This window comes from Antrostomus carolinensis, unplaced genomic scaffold (genome assembly GCF_000700745.2).
Source record: "Antrostomus carolinensis isolate BGI_N321 unplaced genomic scaffold, ASM70074v2 scaffold12364, whole genome shotgun sequence".
NCBI lineage: Eukaryota > Metazoa > Chordata > Aves > Caprimulgiformes > Caprimulgidae > Antrostomus > Antrostomus carolinensis.
In genome coordinates, this window is record NW_010308754.1 from 3,281 (window position 1) to 28,615 (window position 25,335).

Sequence of the window (25,335 nt, forward strand, 5' to 3'; positions counted from 1 at the left end):
GGGACTCAAAGAAAACCCAAAAGTCTTCCTCCCCTTGATCCAGAAGTTCTTTCTGTATTTGTGCCTCCGTTTATCAGCAGAGAGGACACTCAGCTGATTAATGCTGGTAATAACTTGAATAAAAGTAAACGCCGGTCTTTCCGAAAGAAAAAAGAGAGACCAAAGATTGAAAACGTGAAGAGTCTCAATGGGGAGCAGAAAGCATCTGACACTGAAGATATTACAGTTCCAAAGGACATTGATCTTATTGGTTTGCCACAGCTCTGCTTCCCAGGTACAGTAGGGTTTACATTTCTTACTGCTTTAATATAGATTTGTTGAACCATAGTACAGCCTTTTTTTTTGTTTTTAATTATTATCTTCTGTATCTCTTTCCATTTCACCTTGTAAAAAAAAATGTGTCCACTTGTGAGCAGGTCAGTGATGAAAGCAGTTGTTAATTTGAATGGGGTGCTCTTACTCTGTATGGCTGTGGGGTGTGAAACAGATTTATTAGCAATAGTAGCTGCAACACCTGCAAGAGAGGGAAGCTGAAAGTCACTTTAGCCCTTACTGGTAAATCTTGGTTTGAGTGAAGTGCACACATGCATGCACTTTTTTTTTTATTATTTTTTTTTCCCCCCCCTGAAATGACTGAGTACTCTTTCACTTTTCATTCAGTATGAAGATATACCTCAAGCAGTGACTGTTTCCTCCAGGATTAATTGCAGAAATTAATATGCAGGTCGCTATTGCAGACCTTATAAATATTTTAAAAGAAAATTAAAAAGTGAACAAAACCCATTTTGCCACTTAAAATGCAGAATAACTATATAATATTTTTGCTTCTTCAGCAAAGTGCAGCTTACAGCCTTTGTAACAACCCTTAGATCAAATGGATTGTATACATGCATTTTAATCCCTTAGAATGAGGGTTCTGTCTTGAAATTAAGTAGAAATATGCAGTATTTGTCAGGAATTTTCAAGCAACTGTCTTTAAATATGTTGTTAAAAAAAAAGGTTTTTACCTTCATTGCAGGAGGACTTTATATAACTTCTGAAGTGAAAGAGGACCACATTCATTTCCTGGTCTTCACAGATGTCTGTGGTAACAGAACATACGGTGTTGTTGCACAGTACTACCAGCCTATGCAAGTATGTTATTTAACTGATGCTTTTATTAAAACATATTAAAAACTATAAAATAAACCAGAACACTTTGAGAATAATTTCAGGTTTAATTTACAAAATCAGTTAACAGATATGTTTTCGTGTCAGTAGGAATACAGAACAAATCATACTTTATATTGCCGTTTTCAGTGAAGTACATTGGAACATCATTGCATTAGGAAAAACTGTTATGGATTTCAGTTAGGAGTTTTGAATATTTAGGAGCAGACTTTGTCCCTTGGAGAGTTTTTTTTGGTTAAGATTGTACCCTATGTTCTTTCTCAATATCTGTTGTGCTGAAATTCTTTTTAACACCTATGTCAAAGTCTTGTAGGCTGTCGTTTTTCTGAAGAGCTTAAGGGAGATAGGCATCCAAATCCCCTTGAAATTTAGAGGGAATTGGGTATCATATCTCTAGGGTTCTCAAGAAAATACCAGCCATGAATTAATGATCAACAGAAACATATTAATCTGCAGTTTTCTTGCAGGATGGCTGTAATTCCTCGAATGGGCAGGCCCATTGGGAATCTGCACAGACTGGGAAGATGCCTGTCTGTTTCGTACCGTTCGCTGTTTGTGTCATATCCAGATATCCATATTTTAATGCCCTCAAGGATTGCCTCTCTTGGTAAGACTTTCTACCCTGTGTGTTTCTCCTGGAAATAACTTTGCAGGTTTTAATACATGAATTTGCATTATGTGGTCAGGATAGCTGCATAGTGCTAAACCAGACATTAGTTTTAAGTTATGGTAGTGTGAGATATGTGGGAGAGGAAAAGAAGATATATAATGTGAATGTTACCCAGACAAACACAAGTTCTAAATGTCAAGGAAATTAGTTCTGATGTTGTTTTCATTTTCTTTGAGGTTTTTGGTAAGTCTAGAAAGTACTAATTTGCAGTGAACAGATTTATCAGATTTTGTGTTTTTTAGAAGAAGGGTAACTATAATTTTGCCACACTGGTGAAAATCACTTTGAAAGCACAAAAACCTCCTTATGATGCACCAAATAAATGTCATAAGAACATGAATATATGTATTAATAAGCAGTTAATGACATTTTATTCTTTGAATAATCCAAGTCACTTGAGGGAGTACAGTGGTTACTTGTCTGTTGTAGAACTAGGAGAGAAAATCTTGGGATACAGAGTACTTCACTGTTTAGAAACACTTAAATATTCCACAGTGTAGATGATTTAAAAGATAAATGAACATGAGTCTGTTTTGTTAGTTAGTAATTTAACTTAGGACTTTTCATAAGGGCAACTAATGACAAAACAAGGGGAAATGGGTTTAAACTGAAAGAGGGGAGGTTTAGATTAGATATGAGGAAGAAGTTCTTCACTGTGAGGGTGGTGAGACACTGGAACAGGTTGCCCAAGGAAGTTGTGGGTGCCCCCTCCCTGGAAGTGTTGAAGGCCAGGCTGGATGAGGCTTTGAGCAACCTGGTCTAGTGGAAGGTGTCCCTGCTGATGGCAGGGGGATTGGAACTAGATGATCTTTAAGGTCCCTTCCAACCTAAACCATTCTATGATGCTATGATTGTGTGTTGCTTTATTGTTAAATTGTTAAAATTTATGTACTTCTGTTCTGAAGTGGATTAAAAACTTGCATCAGGGATCCTGTCTCTGTACATTGGACGTTACTGGGTAATATTTACTTGCAGGCCTGTGTCCAAAGGTAGAAGAGTTTTTTTCACTAAATTCCAGTCAAGCTTTCTAGAGACAAATTTTAAGTGTTTTCCTTTTGCAGGTATTTGCTTCTTGTAAGTAAGTTGAAAGATGTTAGGGTTTTAGGTCGGAGCTTGAGTCTTCCAGTTTGTTCTGCTGGTGGTCAGTACGCTGAGCAAATGAGCAAGCAAGGGTGTTCTTCCTGGGTGCGAGTTGAGGTGCATCACTAAACCCTAACCTGACTCCACAGCAGGATGAGACCTGAGCCCTCATTTCACAGAACCACAGAATCGCCTCGATTGGAAAAGACCTGTAAGATCATCCAGTCCAATCATTAACCCAACACTGACAAGTCCCCGACTAACCCATGTCCCTCAGCACTATGTCTACACGACTCTTCAATCTCTCCAGGGATGGGTACTCCACCACTGCCCTGGCCAACCCCTTCCAATGCCTGAGAACCCTTTCAGCAAAGAAATTCTTCCTCACATGCAATTTCAACTGCCCTTGGTGCAACTTGAGGCCATTTGCTCTTGTCCTGTCACTTGTTCCTTGGTTGAACAGACCCACCCCCACCTCTCTCCGCCCTCCTTTCAGGGAGCTGGAGAGAGCCAGAAGGTCTCCCCTCAGCCTCCTTTTCTCCAGGCTCAACAACCCCAGTTCCCTCAGCCATGAACTCATCACACTTGTGCTCCAGCCCCTTCCCCAGCTCCGTTGCCCTTCTCTGGACACGCTCCAGCACCTCCATGTCCTTTCTGTAGCGAGGGGGCCACGCCATGCACCTCTTCCCAGTGGTGTGGGCTTGGATCTGGTTGGAGCACTGACTGGCTTTCCCTGGTTTAGATAAAGAGAGCCCCGGAGGAACAAAGCAGTTCAGCTTCCTCCTGGGCAGTTCAGACATTGCCTCCAGAAAAGCTGAGCTATCAGAAATGAGTGACTGGCAGCCCTTAGGGATGAGCAAACACAGTTATGCTCTTGGTGCTGCCTCTGAGCTGTTGTTTTCATAGTATCATAGAATCTCCTGATTGGAAAGGACCTCTGAGATCATGGAGTCCAAACATAAAGCATTAGTAAAGGGGTTTAATGTGGACAAGGGACTTCAACATAATGGAAACTGGGTATTCACAGGTTAGCATGAAATCAAGATGACCATTAAAATAAAAAGGAAATATTTGTTTCCCTTTCTCCTTTCCTGCCCAGATCACTTTTTCCACTCCTTCTGTTTAACTCAGTTACATCAGCCCTTGGTATTGCAGGAGCTGATTCGTTGCTGCCTTTTTATAGTCTGAAATCTCAAGTAAACACTGATCTGCACATGTAACTGTAGAACTCTATACCTGAGCTGTGCTGCTTTACTGTTTATATCCAGACTTCATGTAGGATTCGTGCTTTTTTATACTCTGAACTCAAGCCATGTGGAGCTCACTACATACTAGTTTTCTGCTGGGTTTTCTCTGGAAATACTATAGATTCAGCTTTACAGGTGTGGTGTTCATCAGTGATTTATATAGTGTATTCATAAATGAATAATTTCCTCTCTGAAGTGAGACATCTCTGAGCTGGGCGAAGCAGTCAATTTGCAAACGGATTTTTAAAGAGCCCACTAAGGGAGAAGAGGGAAAACGTTCAGGATAACCATGGAAAATTCCAGAGTATACAAAAATGTTTCTAGGTCTCATATTTGTTTAGAGCAGACAGGAACCAGGTGGAGTTAACTCTCTAGAGGTGCGAGCTTCTACCTCTGGGTGGGTATTTTAAACATTATAATTAAACCTCTCTGCCTTGATCACATGTAGTAGGTTTTTAAGATTTTAAAGCATTAATGTCCAAGCCAACTACTCTGGATGGCTTTTCCCTTTCAGCTCAGTCTGTACTGGTTTCTAAGGGGAGTTCAGATTTATCAGTAACCTACTGTCCAAGCTTTAAGTGATTTGTAAATCTGTGAATCATTATAGGGCAGTTGTCAAGAGGACAATAGCCTTCCACATTAATATCTGTGTTGTCCTGGTCACTGAACAGGGGAATTGGTTGCAGGGTTGCACAGCTCTTCTGCCTCCTTTTTGCTGCTGTATCTGGATGTAAGATGCAAGAGTGTGTAACTGTCAGGAGAGGAGGAATGCGAGTGACAAAGCTGCATTTGCTGCTGGTGTTTCCCACTGCACTGGAGTCATAGAATCATAGAATGGTTAGGATTGGAAGGGACCTTAAAGATCATCCGGTTCCAACCCCCCTGCCATCAGCAGGGACACCTTCCACTAGACCAGGTTGCTCAAAGCCTCATCCAATCTGGCCTTGAACACTTCCAGGGAGGGGGCATCTACAACTTCCTTAGGCAACCTGTTCCAGTGTCTGACCACCCTCACAGTGAAGAACTTCTTCCTAATATCTAATCTAAACCTCCCCTCTTTCAGTTTAAACCCATTTCCCCTTGTTTTGTCATTAACTGCCCTTATGAAAAGTCCCTCCCCAGCTTTCTTGTAGGCCCCCTTCAGGTATTGGAAGGCTGCTATAAGATCTCCCCGGAGCCTTCTCTTTTCCAGGCTGAACAGCCCCAACTCTCTCAGCCTGTCTTCATAGGAGAGGTGCTCCATCCCTCGGATCATCCTGGTGGCCTTTCTCTGGACTTGTTCTAGCTGCTCCAGGTCTCTCTTGTGTTGGGGGCTCCAGAACTGGACGCAGTACTCCAGGTGGGGCCTTACAAGAGTGGAGCAGAGGGGCAGAATCACCTCCCTCGACCTGCTGGCCACGCTTCTCTTGATGCAGCCCAGGACACGGTGATTGGCCTCTGGGCTGCAAGCGCACATTGTCTGCTCGTGTTCAGCTTCTCACTCACCACCACTCCCAAGTCCTTCTCTTCAGAGCTGGAAACTCAGCTGATAAAGTTTCCATGCTATTTTCTTCTGGATTTTTTAAAATTATTTTTTAAATCCCGCCGTGTATTTTCCTTTATGCTGTGTGATAGGTAGTTTCAGAATCTCTGCCCTTCTGTTTGATTTTTTTGTTGTTGTTTTTTTAAAAGATATTTTACCGTGCCAGAGTATACCTGAGTGGGAGGAAAGGAAGGGGTGGAGAGATACCATTTTTTCCTTATTTTGATTGTGTTACTGGAATTTTTCTCTATGGCTGTTCTGATTGGAATATCAGCAATTACAGTAAAGACTTCAATGATATATTTTGAGCATAATACCCTGTGCAGTTGGGGATATTTCAGCTTTTTGTAACATTACAAAACATTGACATTGTTTTCCTGTAAACCGGAAGGGGATTTATTGTCATTTTGGATGCCTTAGCTGCAATCAGGTGGCCAGTGGGTTAAAAATCTAATTAAATGTTTTTGTTGACTGAGCATTACTCAAGTAGTAGTGCCTCACATACTTAATAACACGTTCCTCAGAGCACTTGTATCCTTGGTATGCTTCAGTGGTGTTCTGCAGGATGTTTCAACTGATTAATCATTCTGCGAGTCTGAAGGTATGAAAACACTTGCTGGTGGACCTCAAACCTCCTATTTGTAGTGTGTAGCCCCTTCCTCATGAGAACTAGTGGAAAAATACTAATTGTTATTGCTGATGAAGGCCTGATGTTGAAGTAGCCCCTGAAGGGGTTCTGCTTCTATTCAGGACCTTTTTGCAGCAAAAGATTTCATTTTCCTCCAGAATTCTGCTGTGCATCGTTTATTTTCTCCAGCACCTGCAGTGCATAGAATTGCTTATAGGTGGGGTGGTGCTTGTTTTCATTCAGAGGAGTCCTCAAAGGTATTTTATTATCATAAGTATTCCCAGATAAAACCCAGCTTCCTAAACTTTTTGCAATGACATAGTAGAAATCACAACTGCAGATTAAGACTGAACTGAGCTACAAAGACAACATCAACCTATAAATCGAGGTAGATGCTTTGAACTGCAAACTTCCATCACAGTAACAAAGATCTTCATATTCTTTGTAATTAATTTTATAACTAATTCACATATTACTAGCGTTCAGTGCATCCAAACCCAGAGCAATTTGAATGGAACATGTCTGCCTCTCACCAAAGCCAAGCAGATGTGCATCCAGACCGTTTCACAACACTGTGGCTGTTATATTATTCTACATCATTTTTCAAAAAAGGTTCAGTTTTAAATTGAGAGGTTTTAGCAATTTGCACAGGTACTTCTACCTCAGTCTGTTATGCTACATGAAAAGTGAAATATTCCTGGCAGTAATCTCCTTCTGGATGAAATCCCATCTCGGATGGATGAATAGGCTCCATTCAAACAGCAAATTTTCCAACCTGTCCATTAATCCTTTCAACTGCCCTCAGCAAAGGTGGAAGCGTGCAAAGAGCTCGCAGCATTGAGGCTGTACAAAGGACCTATTCTTAGATGTTCTTACTTTCTGAAACATCTGTCTGTGGACAGTTAATGGAGGTAATGGCAGGTTCATAAACTCCTTAGCTCTCCCCTTTAATCTTTCAGAGGTTATTTCATTTATTTCAGCAGACATTTGCAGCGCAGAGCTGTCAGCTGCTATTACATTGTATTAATCAGCACAGTGTGCTGATTAGGGAGCTCTTACTGTCCTTTCTCTACATCTGCTTTTTCAGCAATGGGGTCAGATTGTTCCCCTTGTAACATTTACTGGATGTGTTGATATGTGCTTTTTATCTCAAAAAAAGAAAAAAAGTGCATGTCTACCTATGCTGTTGGGCATCTAAGATGTTACTAAATGTGACAGCATATTTGTTTAAATTGATGACTCTACTGTCTGGTTTTCTTTGATAATTCTTAAATTCTTCTCCCCTTCACCCCTAAATTGCTGATGGGCTTTTTGGGGATATGTGTAACAGCTTAGTACTCAGTCCAAGGCAGTTTCCAAATGTGAATTTAGTAAATTTAAATGTCTCATTAATTTAGTTAAAAGCATGGTAATATATGACAGAATATTTTTACACAGGAATTTAAATGCCATAAACAAATATGATGTTGTCCTGGATTCTAATGTATCTCTTGACCTATTCAGTTGCTTTCTAGACCACTTTCTTGCTGAAGATCAAGGATTCTTCTGCAGGAAACGAGTAAAATTGCAAACTGAAGTAAAACCTCGAAGGAGAATAAAGCTGTAATAAGTTCCTAGTTTCTGTAGATATAGATTTGCAGGCTTACATTTCTGATGTTGTAAAGTTTTAGGGTCTTTTTTGTTTTTGCTATGAACATGCACGTGAATTTATGTTGAACAAAATGCCCTTTCTGATTACAAATACTGAACTTCTTAATTCTTACCTTTCAGAAGTGGTGTTGGACTTAAGGGTTTGCATTCTTCATAGCACGTGTGTTTAAATGTTCATGAATTGAGCTGGCATATAATATAAACTGCATGACCTTGGTGGCTTTGACACAGCTAGGGTGATACAGTTCTAAAATAGAAACATTTGAGAGGTTTGCACACTGTATTTGTTCTTTGTATGAGTAGGAACAACAGCAAAGAGCAGTGTTTGTGCAGGTCCAGGCCTTACACTAAGTATTGCTTCACATTCTCCTGTAGTTAAACCCATGCCTACAACTTTTTTTCCTCTGATGGTGTTTTCCATCCCAGAGCTCATGTCTTACACTTGGGGTGGGAGGAACACCATGGCACTATGTTGCAGCTGTGGGTTTTTTGTTCCTCAGCAATCTCTGTAAGACACTTCCTTTAACTGCATCTTCCCTCTAGGTTTTTGTTGCTGTTGTGAGACCCAGTGTGCCATCTGCATCCTCTGATATATATAATGCAGTAGTAAGTTATGCATGGAAGTAAAAAAATCTTCTTCTGACACAACAGCATCATTAAAATTAAACGGAGCCACTAAAGTAGCTAATAAATTAGAAATTAATTAGCTGGAATAATAGCTTCATTGCTTCTAATATATTTTTTTTCTTTTAGTTCCAGATTATCAGCAAAAAGGCTTTACTATTTACAAGTAATTTTCTGTAATTTAATTTCAGCTTACTAGTGCAACTGCGACCATTCAAGGATTTAGATGTTGAGGAGCACATAAAAGAATTTGCAGCAAAATTATTTTTAATACCCAGCCCTCCACCAGGACCACTCCACTTGGTAATTACTGATGCTGAATTTCATAATGACTTTAACATTATGTCTTATAAAGCAGTAAGATTTTGTTTTCTATAAATTGGGGGACATTCTGCACTGTCAGGTCAGACATTTTACTTGCTGATATAAAACTGATGTCAGTGTCTCTGCTTGGAAAATAAGACTATGCATTATTAGTATGTGAAAGAACAGTGTGACCAGGCTGCAGGTGTGAGCACTGGCAGACCAGTTGGTCATGCTGTTTGGTTTTTAATACTCTTCTGGGAAGGATTTTGCTCATACCAACTAGTTACTGTCTGAAATGATGCCTGAGTAGTTCTGGAGACTGCATAATCTAGGTTTTGGTTTTTAGGGGGGCAGACCACATAATCTCTAACACAAGCAGTTGGAAGCTCCAGTCTGTAGCTGCTCTGTCTGTAAGAGTGGAAGTTTACCTTTCACTTGAACATGTGCTATTGCCATCTCATTGAATACACAATACTAACTCCAGTAAATCATGTAACTAACACTCAACCAAAGTGTAGGAGTTCCCTGTCTTGTTGGGAGTTGGTTGGATGGTCACATCTAGAGAGTAGTGGTCAACAGCTCAATGTCCAGATGGAGATCAGTGATGAGTGGTGTTCCTCAGGGGTCCATATGGGAACCAGTACTGTTTAATCTCTTCATCAGTGACATAGGGGGATTGAGCGCACCCTCAGCAGGTTTGCAGACAACACCAAGCTGAGTGGTTTGGTTGACACAACTGAGGGACAAGATACCATCTGGAGGAACCTTGGACAAGCTTGAGAAGTGGGCCTGTGTGAGCCTCATGAGGTTCAACAAGGCCAGGTGCAAGGCCCTGCACCTGGGTGAGGGCAATCCCCAGTGTCAAGCTAGACGTGAGTCGGCAATGTGCGCTCACAGCCAGCAAGCCAACCGTGTCCTGGGCTGCATCCAGAGCAGCGTGGGCAGCAGGTCAAGGAAGGGGATTCTGCCCCTCTGCTCCGCTTTGGTGAGACCCCACCTGCAGTGCTGTGTCCAGCTCTGGAGTCCTCAGCACAGGAAAGACATGGACCTGTTGGAACAGGTCCAGAGGAGGCCAAAAGAAGGTTAAGAGGTATGGAATATCTCTCTTATGAAGAAAGGCTGAGAGAGTTGGGGCTGTTCAGCCTGGGGAAGAGAAGGCTCCAGGGAGACCTTACTGCAGCCTTTCAGTACTTGAAGGGAGCTTATAAAAAAACCTGGGGATAAACTTTTTAGCAGGACCTGTAGCGATAGGACAAGGGGAAATGGTTTAAACTAAAAGAGGGGAGTTTTAGACTAGATATAATGAAGAAATTTTTTACACTGAGGGTGGTGAAACACTGGCCCAGGTTGCCCGGAGAGGTGGTAGAAGCGCCATCCCTGGAAACATCCAAGGTCAGGTTGGGTGCGACTCTGAGCAACCTGATGTAGTTGAAGATGTCCCTGCCCACTGCAGGGGGGTTGGACTAGATGAGCTTTAAAGGTCCCTTCCAACCCAAACCATTTGATGATTCTTTGGTAGCAAGACCCGCTGCCTGATGTGGATGCTCATGGCTGTCATCTTGATTGTGTGATGGGTGGACGTACAGTGACGTGACTCAGAATTAGCGCAGTACCTGTGACAGAAAAGAGGCCAAAGAAATCAGTTCCTGGAGCAACACACACAGCTCTGGACTTGTTCTTTTGTCGTGTCTGTGACTCTGGGGAAGCAGAACAGTGTGTGATGGATTAAATGTTCTGGACTGTCTGCTGCCTGGATAAGACCTAGCTGAGAGGAGAAACTCAAGTAGACATTTGTGTTCAGTGTGGAAGCTGAGATGTGTGGGCTGTATTTTCTTCTTTCTAACCCTTCGGTGATTTTCAGCATGTTTTCCTTTTTGTCTACTGAAATGGCTTCTAGGGAATCAGTGCTTCAGCTGTGGACTTCGCCTTAGCTGCTTTCCTTGACCCTGGGATGAGGGGTTAGGAGTGGAGGAAAAAATAGCATAGCTGGAAAATGGAATGATTGGCTAAACCAGCTGCTAAGCGCTGAGATACGCAGCACGTGCAGGATCTGACCCCCAGAGATTTGAGCTGGAGTATTTGAAATGCTGAAAGAACTCATTTGTTTTGGCTTGTTCTGTCTTCTTAACACGAGCACCTGTGCTTGTTTCTTTTGTTCATATTTTTTCTGTTTCTTGGATGAATTTTATCAATACTTTTGATTTCTCAGTTGTATCTACAAATATAAATTCCATTGTTTTATTAGGCTTAAAGCAAGTTTAATTACATTGAAAGAATATATATACATATATTTAAAGTTTTATTGGCTAAACAACCGATAAGAATAAAAGGAGACAAAGTCCATGTTAATATTTCAGGCTAGTTATTATACCTTTTAATATTTCCCTCTATTTCTGTTTTCTGCAGTATGCAAATACCTGTCTTCTTGCTCTCAATTAATGTTAATATTTTGTAGTTGGAACTAAAATCCCAAATTAAATGTGTTGTGGGGACATGTTCGTTAAGAAGTAAATGGGAAACTTCTGTTATTACAGGTATTTAATCTGAAACCACTTCAGATAATAATTCCTTCACGAGAGGATCCAGACAGTCCAATTATTGACTTGGATCTTCATCTTCCATTGCTGTGTTTCAAGCCAAAGCAGGTGCTACAGGTAAAACTAATTTATACTTTGAAATGTATTAGAGATTGACAGTACTGGTAATTTGTGGTTTAAAAAAAAACAACTGGGTAATGTTCAGTTACCCAAAAAACATTATTAACCCAAGAATTTGGAATAGTATTAGTTCTGCATATTATGGTACAATAAAATATACTTCTTTTTAAGATACTTTGTTATTTATAGACTGGATTAGATTAAAGCATATTGAATTTCTTCCTTGTATGGTTTAGCAGTAGGTGCTAAATTTCTTAAGCATATATTTTAAAATATAAATGCCCAAGCTGATTGACAGATTCTGTTTTGAATTCTCATGAGATGCATTTTTACATGATTCACGAGGATCCTTTTCATGTGTGAGAGAGGGACCTGTGGGATGGATTGGTAACAGTTGGTGTTCTCATAGAAAGAAGTGGAAATGGTGTAGAAAGACAAGAAAATACCAAAAGCTATTTGCAAAGAATTTTTTCAGTGCTTCATAAAACTGTAGAATAATTTTGATTTGGGGCATCCTTTGTAAGTTTCCTGATCCAACTCTCTGCTCAAAGGCCACCTGTGAAGTTAAATGAGGTTACTCAAGGTCATCAGTATTATTGGTGCCACTTCCTCTAAAAAGAGCAGGTTGGAGGCATCTTTCCAGGGATGCTGGTAAACCTCCTCAGTCCTGAAAGCAGGATATGGCCATTCTTCCACCTGTGTGGGTTCCTGCCTGCATGTGCATTATGAATAAAACTTCCAACTGAAATAGTCTATTCTATTGGAAATCCTAAATGGTCCTCTGCAACTGGTGCATCCTGAGCATGGAGTTCATGTGTCAGCACCTCTGTGAGATGTCCCACATGTGCCCTCAGTTTTCTTGGCTTGGATTCATCCCACCTAACTTGAGGATTCTGAGTTTGGTGCTTAGATGCCATTGGGTCTCCCTGTCAGTGGAAAAGGGTGGACATCTCCAGATAGCTTCCTGAATTGCTCTGTGAAAGCACTGCTCTCTAGTGGCACTTCGCAGGAATATGACTAGCTGGAGTCCTGAATAGATCACAGGATCCCAGAATTACCTCAATTGGAAAAGACCTTTAAGATCATTTGAGTCCAGTCATTAACCCAACACTGACAAGTCCCCGACTAACCCATGTCCCTCAGCACTATGTCTACATGACTCTTCAATCCCTCCAGGGATGGGGACTCCACCACTGCCCTGGGCAACCCCTTCCAATGCCTCAGAACCCTTTCAGCAAAGAAATTCTTCCTCACATCCCATCTCAACTGCCCTTGGCACAACTTGAGGCCATTTCCTCTTGTCCTGTCACTTGTTACATGGTTGGATGTTTGGCTGAGATGCCTGAAACTTCGATAGTCTTTGTGTTCATCATCAAAGACAGGTTTGCTTATGTTCTTCATCCAAGTTCTTCTTTTCACAGGCATTTTACAGTCCGATACTGCGAAAGAAAGGCAACAGGTTTTCTTAGTAATTCCAGCTAAATCCCAGCCTTATTGACATTGGTGGCAAAACTCTCACTGAGTTTCCAGTGTCACTTGAATTTTTCTCTCCTTTTCTGTTTTCCTCTATTCTTAATTTTGTAAGAATTCTGAAGTGGATGTTATTTCAATTTAAAAATATATAAGGTAGCCGTTAGAAAACAGAACTTGTTAGGCTGTTTCCCAAGCAGATGAAATATTTTCACATATCTTGTGTGTTTGAGATATAACTCTTCATAAACATTTAGCATTTTGTTTTTTCCAGATTATGACCTGTATTTTGACTGAGCAGAGAATAGTTTTCTTCTCTTCTGACTGGGCTCTGCTGACTCTCATTGCCGAATGCTTTATGTTGTACCTTCATCCTCTTCAGTGGCAACACACTTTTGTGCCTATTCTGTCTCGTCACATGCTGGATTTTGTGATGGCCCCAACATCTTTTCTGATGGGATGTCATATTGATCATTTTGAAGAAGTTAGCACGGTATGTTTTAGTCTGTCACCCCTCTTGCTGTTCACTTGCAGTGCATTTGTCGCTGTGCTTCTTTCAGATGCATCTAGAAACTTGCTTTTATTATTTAGGTGTTTAAGAAATGCATAAATTAAAAGTAATGGAGCCATACTGATGTGTCCACTGGCTTGTTGGAAAAAAACTTACTGTTGTATCCCTTTATTTTCTTTTCTTTGCAGGGTAATATGATTTTTGCAAGTTCATGTTTCGTTTGGGAGAAAAATTCTACTTATGTCATTTGTATCATATAAATAGTTGCCCTTCAGATCACTGAGGTTATTTTTTGCTCTAAGAATTGTGTGGGATGAATTAGATGCTTTTTCCAGGCATCTGGGTTAAGAATTAAGCATGCACTTGAAAATACTCTTAATGATGCTGCTGTTCCCCATGATGGAGTTAAGTATTCAGTAAAGTAAGAAAGAAAAAGCAGCGTAAATAATATAATCTCACATTTTTTCTGGGAGTTTTTTGGTCTTATTTTTTTTTTAAAAGTCTTACTTAACTAAGCCTCTTTCAATAAGTAACATTAATCTTGTTTCCCCAAAAAGATTTAAGAAAAACTCAGCTTCCTAGGGCAAGGCTAACGTGCATATGCTGTTTTGAGGCTGTTGCATAGGTTTTTTGTGAGTGTTCGAAACCAAACACAGAAAAATTGTGTGAGTTTATATTAGATTAATCCATCTGATTATAAGACAAAATGAAATTGGTCCATCTAGTCAAGTGCAAAATGAGCAAACAGTTAAGTTTAGATTAAATAGATAATTTTTAAATTTTTTTTTTAGTTAGCAGTAAGATGATGTCACTATCAGAAGTAAGTGCAGATTAGAAAACACACTTTTCTTTGATATAATTTGAAACATTTTATGTTTGTTTGTACATACTGTGTTATAGTCTGATCTTTAAGGTTATTAAAATTGCACATTAAGAGATCAGCATGGACTTTACCTCCATCTGACTTTGTCTCTTACGTGTGTTTCCATGTTTGAGACTCCAATATATAAACACTCCCTCACCCAGTCACCCTACAGGGTAAGTGCAGGAGTAAACACTGTAAATTAGCTTTTAGGGAGCTGCTTTGTGTGCATGTATCTGGTTCTGTACATATCTTCATATGTATACCTTTTCAAGAATAGGCTTAGAGATACAGTATGTATTTAATGCTGTATGAAGAGTAGATTAGGTCACCAAATGTTTGTGTATGGAGATTAATATCTATTAATTTAATGACATTTACTTGTCTTGAAAGTAATTATTTAGTTAATCCATATGATCTTCTAATTGGGAGGGGAAAAAAGTCAATTGTTTTCTGGTTTTTCTTCTTGCTGAAATAATTCATTGCCTGATGACTATATAAAGAAGTAGTAAATGTTTTTAAATGTATATTTACAGTCATTCTGTTTTCTTTTGTTAAAAGGAAACTGAAGACTTAATTCTAATTAATATTGATAATGGAGATATTACACATTCAAAAATGGTTGAAGAAGAACCTGAAATTCCAGATGTTCCAGCACAAGCAGCAGAAACTTTCATAAAAAGGTGAAAAGATGTTGAAGTTGTGTTTTATCATAGTGCATAAATCATGCTTGACCCTCTTCCTAATTTTTTTATTTTGTATTGTTTATTATTATATTATTTCATTCATATATAAATCACACTATTTGATAAGGACAAATTGAAAAATTCAATTAATTAATATACAGGTAACTTTATGCTTATGATGATGACTGCTTATTATTTTGCAGCGCCTGGAATGGTTGTTTCTTTCTTTATTACCGATACGGATTATTCCCTGAACTTTAATGTTCTTTACAAAGACTGAGTGCACTGTGATTTATATGCACTAGTAAGACTTCCAGGAGTCTTGTTAGCTTGTCAACACTTGCAACTCAATCTTGCATTTCCTCTAGCTGTGAGATGCATGAGGCCTTAATGACTTTTTCTTTAAAAGGTATGAAAAAAATTGTTAAGAGTTAGGTTGTAACTTGATAATTTTCTTCTGTGTAGAGTGGAGAGTCTTCAGCTGCATTATGACCTAGAGCTCTGCCATCTCCGAGCCAGCACAGATCTCGGTGAACTCCAAATGCGTAGAAGGGCTTGGCAACAGAAACTGAATACAGAAGTTCAGCAAATGACTTTGCAGTTAATTGTTAATATCTTCAGGTGAGTGGATATAGTATTTTATTATAAGAGCATATGGTGCTGGTTAAGACACTTCCACTGCTACTGTGAAAATACTCTTTATTTTGTCTTACTTTGTAGATATTTTGTAAATCTAACTTAAGACTTGTGTGAGGGAATATGAGAAGGAGGTCCTGCTAGCCTGATGGAATATCAGTAATGAATGTGTTTGGATGCATTACTAGGAAATCTTAGCTAAAACTGTTCTAGTTTTGAACTTGTGCGTCTTTTGTATGAGGATTCCAGGAAGACAAGTCCAGTCCTCATATTTTGTAATTAGGAAAAGCCTAAGGCCCGGTAGGGGTATCAGTTTGTAACTGGACACAATCTTGGTCACTCTTGTTAGAGGAAAGTGAATTCAAAGCAGGATCAGGAGTTTGGAACGCCTGGGTGTGTTTTGGTTACCTGTACAAATGCTGGGAGTGGATGAGGCATCTGGAGAGTGCAACCACATTAGAATGAAGGAGGGAGAGGAGCTATTTAAGCTCAAGGACACAATGTTGGCACAAAAAATGCTGGGTACTGGGTGTGGTTGGGACTGACATTTTAATCATAGAATGGTTTGGGTTGGAAGGGACTTTAAAGATCATCCAGTTCCAACTCCCCTTCCACTAGACCAAGTTGCTCAAAGCCTCATCCAGCCTGGCCTTCAACACTTCCACGGAGGGGGCATCCACAACTTCCTTGGGCAACCTGTTCCAGTGTCTGACCACCCTCACAGTGAAGAACTTCTTCCTCATATCTAATCTAACCCTGCCCTCTTTCAGCTTAAACCCATTTCCCCTTGTTTTGTCATTAACTGCCCTTATGAAAAGTCCATGAAAAGTCCCTCCCCAATGATGTGGAGTAGATTTTGGGGGTTTTTTTGGTTGATTTTTTTTTTTTTTCTTCTCTAGAAAAGGGTCGAGCTATACTAATTTTCCTTGTTCTTAATCTAATCTAATATATTGATAACCACAGTTGCTTTATCTTACCAGTCTGGGTACTGGTTGTAAATCCTGCTATTTATTTACTTGTATTTGAGGGGAGAATGGAAGTGTGGTAGGTGATTCATACAAAAAAGTGCAGAAAATGGATGGCTGGTTTGTATGTGCTTCATTTCTTTTTATGTAGATACTGACATAACTCAACCATGAAAATGAAACTTCCTACCTGGTATTTCTAAAGAACCTAATTGTATGGACAGAGGTCTGCAAGTAGTTGTGCAGAAATCCATCCCCAGCTATTTCTTGTTGCCTCTTGCGGGAGATGGTGCTTGTTTTGGATCAGTTACCAAATACTCACATGAATGCACCCTAACACTTTGAGTCAGAAGGTGCTGGGTTAATTTATACAGTCCAAATACCAGGTCTCTGTTAACCTGCTCCCATTTGTTGGATCAACTTTGGGAGTGTTCATACAAGTGGCTGAACCCTCCAGGGGAAAAATAGCTGCTGGGTATGGAGGATAGAACAGACTTTACAGCTAGCACAGCTGGATGTGGAAAATGGAATGTATTTACAACCTGATGTGTTCCCACTCTGGGATTTGATGGATTTCGGTGCTTGACAACAATATGTTCCAGATAAAGATGAGGAGAAATGCATTTTGCTGCCAACAGCTTTAACTCTTTAATGCACTAAACACTTGGCTACAAAAAATCTCTGCTCTCTAAGAGATAATATGTTTTGCAAAGGGATTGATTCTTTTCTTGCTTTCTTTCTCCTTTCCTTCAAACTTTCTTTCTTTGTTCTTTTTTTTCAGCCTTGTTTCTTCTGTCTTCTAATGCTGTATCTACCAGCATCCAGGAGTGAAGGAAAGTAGATCTCTGATGCAGTGGTGCTGCCAGTTGCTGCTCTCTTCAGTGAAGCACTGTAGTGTTTTTGTGTGCGTGGAGGTTCCATGTTTAAAGCAAACAATGCTAAATTATGTAGAATTATATAGAACTATGTACTTTTGCTAATAATATTTTTTCTGCACCCATATGGCTTGATAAACTGTTAATGGGCTTTTATCACTGATTTATGAAAGATTAGCAATGTATGGAACTGTCAGTTTTCTGCATGGGTATGAGATTCCCCTTCTGTGCTTGCATCCAGACTTTAGCTCACCAACTTCTTGTTCATTCATGTGTTTTCATAGGAATTTCTTATTCCTTGATACCCAGGAAATAAGATGTCATAATAAAAGGAGTCCTGGTATTAGCTACTTGCACTTATCTAGCTTAAATAATTTATCATTTCTTACTCACAGAATTCAGTTGAGATAACAGCTTTTTTTCTGAAAAACTGCTAGTTTTTGCTCCTGAAACAACTTTTTCTGGCTCACCTTTAGAGCACAGAAGTTACTGTTGATGTCTGGTGTTCCAGGGATGGTTCAGGGCCTCTGCTGCCTGTGGTGACCATGCATATACTAAAACATGCATCGGTTCTTTATCCCACTTTCTCTTTTATTTCAATAGTTCTGTCTCTCTAGTTTAATAAAATTTGCAGTTCCTGCTGGCTTTATGAGCAGAGTTTAAGAGTGCAGCAAAAACTTACATAATCTATGATATTTCATGTGCATGTTACATATACAATGTAGTGGGACAGTGTGAGGTCAGATCACATCAATGCAGAGAAGTACACTTGTCTTTTTAGTGCTCCAGGTGGGTTGTGTGTGATCCAGGAACTGTGTATGTGAATGTAATTCCAGGATTGGAACCTCAGTCATGACTTAAATTCACATCCTTGTAGCAAAGCTCAGAAGGTATGGAATAGATGAGTGGATGGGGGGGGGGATTGAGAACTGGCTGACTGGCAGAGCTCAGAAGGTTGTGATCAGTGGCACAGAATCCAGTTGGAGGCCTGTGACCAGTGGTGTTCCCTAGGGGTCAGTGCTGGGTCTGGTCTTGTTTAATGTCTTCATCAACAACCTGGATGTAGGGATAGAGTCCACCCTCAGCAAGTTTGCTGATGACATGAAGTTGGGAGGAGGGGCTGACACACCAGAAGGCTGTGCTGCCATTCAATGAGACCTGGACACACTGGAGAGTTGGGTGGAAAGGAACCTGGTGAGGTTCAACAAGAGCAAGCGTAGAGTCCTTCACCTGGGGAGGAATAACCACATGCACCAGTACAGGTTGGGGGCTGACCTGCTGGAACGGAGCTCTGTGGAAAAGGACCTGGGTGTGCTGGTGGACAGCAGGTTGGCCATGAGCCACCAGTGTGACCTTGTGGCCAGGAAGGCCAGTAGTGTCCTGGGGTGCATTAAAAAGAGCGTAGCCAGCAGGTCGAGGGAAGTTCTCCTCCCCCTCTACTCTGCCCTGGTGAGGCCACATCTGGAGTATTGTGTCCAGTTCTGGGCTCTTCAGTTCAAGAGGGACAGGGATCTTTTGGAGAGAGTCCAGTGGAGGCTACAAAGATGATGAGGGGCCTGAAGCATCTCTCTTATGAGGAAAGGCTGAGAGAGCTGGGACTCTTCGGCCTGGAGAAGAGCAGACAGAGGGGACCTTATCAGTGTCGATAAATCATCTGAAATGTGTGGGCCAAATGGATGGGGCCGGGCTCTTTTCAGTAGTGCCCAGTGACAGGACAAGGGGCGAAACACGGAAAGTTCCAGAAAAACCTAAGGAAAAACTTCTTTACTGTGAGGGTGTTGGAGCCCTGGGACAGGCTGCCCAGAGAGGTTGTGGAGTCTCCATCTCTGGAGATGTTCAAAACCCACCTGGATGCCGTCCTGTGCAACCTGCTGTAGGGAACCTGCTTTGTCAGGTGGGTTGGACTAGATGATCTCCTGAGGTCCTTTCCTACCCCCACCATTCTGTGATACTTTGATATAGATTCTCCTCTATGGGTTACTAAAATTGATCCTACAGACTCCATAAGTGAACTTGCTGATTTGGAATGGCAGTGGCCACAGGCAGCATGTCTTACTACTTAGAAGAGTTTCCTTTCTTTTTCTGTGACTCAGTAGCTCAGGCTTGTTCATTAAAACTGAATTTGCCTTCTGATGCTGCAGCATAATTCTATTTTGCCTTCTGATACTGCAGCATGTGTCTGGTAGTACCAGTGGGCTGCTTCTGTGATAAAAGTGCAACTTGCTGACAAATCTCCAAGTGTATTTATCTATTTATTCATTTTTGTCTCCAGGGAGGTAAAAGACCATCTAAATTATGAACACAGAGTATTTAACAGTGAAGAATTTCTGAAAACAAGGGCAATCGGAGACCAGCCATTTTACAAAAAGGTAAATTAAGTGTTAAATATGTTGTAAATCTCTGTTATTAATCTGTATTTCTAGGATTAACGCAAAAAATTAGTAGAATGGTCACAGTTTTGTCTGCGTGGTGGTGTTGAACCACTAGCTTTCACATAATGCTTTAACAAAGTTATTCTATTTACTGTAAACAAATAAACTAGTAGAGAGCATTTTGGAGAGCAAGATACTATGTATTTCCAGAGCACATGAAATGTAATTCCTCAGGCATGAAGTTAACCTATGGCAGATGGTCAGTAAAGCTGCACCTAAACTGTAGTTTAAGCACAGGCACCTCTCCAAACTGTTTGGACTGAAGCCCACATGGAGACATGAGTTTTCATCAAGCCTGTGAGCACAGCAGAAGGGAGCTCAGGTGACAAAAATTGAAGTATCTGCTTTATCTTCAGCATGAACAGCAGCAGGGTGTGGAACTGATGATGCCTGCTTGACTCCAGGCCATAGAATCAGAGAATGGTTTGGGTTGGAAGGGACCTTAAAGACCATCCAGTTCCAACCCCCCTGCCATCAGCAGGGACACCTTCCACTAGACCACGTTGCTCAAAGCCTCATCCAACCTGGCCTTCAACACTTCCAGGGAGGAGCAGCCACAGCTTCTCTGGGCAACCTGTTCCAGTGTCTCACCACCCTCACAGGAAAGAATTTCTTCCTCAGATCTCATCTCAATCTCCCCTCTTCCAGTTTAAAGCCTGTTTTCCACAATGCATCACAGCAACCGCACGCTGCTGACTGAGCCTGTGAGTGGCACTGGTGTCCCTGGGACCTGCAGTGTGACAGGGCCTGCAGGACATCAGTTGATTTAGCTTACGTGTGCTTTACCAGCCAGTGTAACTGTACTTTACTTTTAGGTGCTGGTGAAACCCGTGAGGTAATACTCCAGTAGTGCACAGCCTTGGGCCTGTCCCAGTAATTCCAGAGGCAAAGGACACCCTGAGATCCCCACTTACTTTTCCTTAGCCCTCCTGCTAACTCAGTTTATTAAATACTTACCAGGGTTTGAAACCCTGTAGAGGTGTGGAGTTGTTCCATACATTCCCTGGGTCTCTTCTGCACCTGCCCTGATCAGCTTGATCCCTCTGTTAGCATAAGCTTGATCTGCTGATGCTCCAAAATGATTCCATTGTCAGCCAGTGTGTACAGTGACCCAGGTTTTTATGAAGGATGCAGTCTGTTTTCCTCTGGAGCACAGACAGTACTGGTGCATGAGTCTGGTTTTTATTTAATGGCTTTGTGAGGAAATATTAAGGAATAATTAAGGAAATGATGTGGGTTTAATTTCCTCATTAAAAGGAGAATGTCTTGGTCACCAGGCTGTAGGATTTAGAGCAGTTCTCCATGCTTTTGGTGTAGGACTGTCACTGACCATCAAAGGTTGGAGATCCTTAGGTGAGAAGGAAGGAGAAAGGAAGGGGGAATAGAAGGGCCACAAAATTGGTGAAGGGTTTAGGGGGGAAGCTGTATGAGGAGAGGCTGAAGTCACTTGGTTTGTTCAGCCTGGGGAAGAGGAGACTGAGAGGAGACCTAATCGTGGTCCAGAACTGCCTCCCAAGGGGAAGAGGAGGGGCAGGCACTGATCTCCTCTCTCTGGTGACCAAATAGGACCAGGGGAAATGGCAGGAAGATGTGCCAGGGGAGAGTGAGGTTGGCCATGAGGAAAAGGTTCTTGAGGCAGAGGGTGGTGGAGCCCTGGAACAGGCTCCCCAGGGAGGTGATCATGGCACCAAGCCTGACAATATTCCAGCAGCATTTGGCCAACATGTGCCCTCAGACACATGGTCTGAATGTTGGGATTGTCCTGTGCAGGGACAGGAGTTGGACTCGATGATCCTTGTGGGTCCCTTCCAACTCACAGCATTCTGTGATTGTATGAAAGGAGCAGGGAGAGAAAGAGAGATTAAGAGTACGCAGGTTCCTGCAAGAGTCTCTTGCAGTGTTAGGGTACTTTGGCCAGAAGTGGGAAGGTTGAGACTTTCATCCTTGCTGTTATTTCACATTAACCTGTTTGCACCTGATTAAATTAATATTTACCTTCAAATAATTAAACTAAGCTGTTGTGTATGTGAGAAACAGAATTTACATGTTCTGAGGGTTTGTGTCTGGCCACGTACAGTGTTCTGTGAGAATTTGGTCTTGACACAGCAGGCCAAAATCCAAAGTTATAAACTTACAATTTTTATTTTAAGTATCATGGTTATTAACCAAACAAAAAGTTTACCTTACTTAAAGGAAAGAATAATTGTTTTGAAGACTGTTACCCTGTACTGGGACAGTCTGTGGTCAATACCTGATTTCTGAAGGGATGCAAGACATCTTCCTCAGCTTCTTGTCCCCTTTGATGCAATTTACATAACAGTTTTTAACAGATACTTTATTAAGTAGCCTCTTACTCTAACCAGCTGTAAGACACGTGCTGATAAAGCTTCTCCAAAGTAAAATATTACTGAGTTACAGAATCACAGAATATTAGGGATTGGAAGGGACCTCAAAAGATCATCAATTTAATGAAATTAAACAGGAAGGTGTCCAGGCGGGTCTTGACTGTCTACAGAGAAGGAGACTCCACAACCTCCCTGGGCAGCCTGTCCCAGGGCTCTGTCACCCTCACCGTAAAGAAGTTTTTTCTCATGTTTAAGTGGAACCTCCTGTGTTCCAGCTCACACCCATTGCCCCTTGTCCTACCATTGGGCATCACTGAGAAGAGCCTGGCTCCATCCTCATGACATTTGCCCTTAACATATTGATAAACATTAATTAGGTCTCCCCTCAGTCTCCTCTCCTCCAAGCTAAAGAGCCCCAGCTCCCTCAGCCTTTCCTCATAAGGGAGATGCTCCACTTCCTTCATCATCTTGGTGGCTCTGTGCTGGACTCTCTCCAGCAGTTCCCTGTCCTTCCTGAACTGTGGGGCCCAGAACTGGACACAATATTCCAGATGTGGCCTCACCAGGGCAGAGTAGAGGGGGAGGAGAACCTCTCTTGACCTACTAACCACCCCCCTTCTAATACACCCTAGGATGCCATTGGCCTTCCTGGCCACAAGGGCACAGTGCTGGCTCATGGTCATCCTGCTGCCCACCAGGACTCCCAGATCCCAGAGTTCTCTCTTTGCTTTTTGTGGCGATCCTATAGCTCATTTAACAAACCTGTGGATCAAAGCAAAGGTTTAACAAGGAATGTAAGAAAGTGCATCTGCCATTTTACATTTGCTTTTAATTATATTCCTTCCTGGGTGCATGTGAAAGGTACAGAGGTTCCCTTTGCCACTGGCATTTGGCAGTTGGCTCTGTGGAGTAACTGTTTTACACCTGGCAAAAAGATCTCTTCGTTACCTTCAACATGGCGTGGCTGAGAACACCTTTTTTGTTTCCTGTTTGTTTCCTGCTTCACACATGATGAAAAACATTTCTGAACATCTGTTGAAAGGACATGCCAGTGTGTGAGGGAAAAGATCAGAAAAGTATCTCATTCTCCTGAAGTGGTAGTTGCCAAACTTGTACAATATCTGGCAATTCAAAGATAACAAAGTGATGGATCCTAAGTAGGAGGTGTTTGGACAAAGCTTGCAATGCTAGCAAACATTCTTAAAAACAAGCAAACAAACAAAGAACTTCTAATACATCATCATTAATACAACATTAATACATCATCAGGACAGAAATTAATTGGAAATGTTCTGACCAGGATTTGAAATGAACATGAATAATTAAAATATTTTCAGTATCAGTTTCTAATGCTATAAATGAAACGGTGGCAATTTAACGAATTGAAATTTAAAATGAATTTAAAATTCAGATGTGCACATTTAAGAAGATACTAATTAGCATAGTGGCAAGTTTGCCTTCAAGTAAATCTTAGAAGATAACACAGTAAGGAGTAGTTACTAGTGGTATCTAGACTTATGCTAAGAGAACTCCAGAAGCCATTAGAAAGGACTCTCTCAGTTTCTGCAGCTTGTTATCTCCTGTATGGCCAACAAAATATGCCATCTACTGGAGAAATACTTAAAAGCAGAAATCTTACTGGTTTTGTAGAAGTCATTTTACAGGATACATTGTGAATGGATTGGTAAGAGGCATCTGGAATAAGAATGACCTATTTGTTGATGAAATGTTGCCATTAATTTCAGAGTACCCGGATTACTTATTAATCTCTCTCATTTGCTTTTTTTAAAACATCACAGAAATACACTCATGTCTGATCAGTGGGGTTTTGTGGTTTGCTTTTCTTTTTCTTTTTGTCCTTTGATAAACTCCAGGACTAACAAGTCCTTTTCAGCAAACCTCTGGGATATATCATTAATCAAAGTGATTTTTCATAGTTAACATGCAAGGATACAGCTGTCTGTTAGTAAGTGTAAAACCTGGAGTCTGTATGAAGACAGGATTACTGATTATAATGATATTGTCTCCTGATGAAGTTTGCATTTGATTTTCTGAAGGGATTAGTTTTCTGAATTATTTATTTCAAAGAATAGGAAGAGCCCTGCACTAGGGCTAACATTTATATCAGTTGTATTGCCTGAAATCCTAGCTTTTATCTCGTTTTAATTTACAGTGGTGGAAGATGGTAGCTTTCCACTTTTTTAAATTCACACTTGGCATTTCTTGTGGTGTACTCTGTCCTAAAAGTATGAATTTGACCTTTTAGAAATGATTTCTGGATGACACGACAATAATTACCGTAATAGGGAACAATTTGGGGGGGTTACCAGGAAAAAAGCTGACTCATTTTTTCAGTTTGATGACATAATGTTACACTTCTTATTGCAAACCACAGACAATATTAGCATCACTTATTTATAGGCAGAAAATATATTTCAGTTAAACTTCAGTAGCTAAACCTCTCTATTTTACTCAATATTTCTCATTTTTGTTTGGTTTCATCTTTTGGAGCATCGTCTGAGATTACTCTTTGCAACTAAGCAAATATGAAAGTACAGAAGGTGAATGGGAACTGAATTAGTTCTGTTGTTGAAGCTTTCAAATATTTTTAGTTTTGTCATCACTAAATTGGATTTTTTCTGCTTTTCCCATGTAAAGATAATAAAAATTAGTAAAACATGCTAATAAAAATGAGTGAAACATGCTAATAAAAATGTAATTTCTAAATGATCCACAATTAACTAGTTTGTGTCTTGCAGGTTTTGGAGACCTACATGTTTCACTCTTTTCTTAAAGCTCGTCTGAACAGAAAGATGGATGCTTTTGCTCGACTTGAGCTGAGTACCCAGTCTGAAGAGGACAGGTAAAGTTTTCTCATTCTTTATTCTGGTTTTGAATCTTCTGTTGATATCGGTGATAAAAATGATCCTTTTGACTCTGTTGCTATGAGATCAGGTCATCTATGAATAGGATCCAGAGGGACCTTGACAGGCTTGAGA

General features: G+C 40.7%; 1 protein-coding gene across 1 annotated transcript; it reads left to right on the top strand.

The window, feature by feature from the left end:
* On the top strand, positions 1-25,203 carry LOC104520044 (DENN domain-containing protein 3; the record flags this gene model as incomplete). Its single annotated transcript, XM_010165882.1, has 10 exons — positions 1-274; positions 1,019-1,134; positions 1,638-1,777; positions 8,783-8,894; positions 11,432-11,551; positions 13,299-13,517; positions 14,959-15,080; positions 15,549-15,704; positions 19,832-19,928; positions 25,096-25,203. Coding segments are annotated over 10 exons (1,464 nt in total), but the record flags the coding sequence as incomplete, so codon positions are not given.
* Between the last annotated feature and the right edge of the window lie 132 nt (positions 25,204-25,335).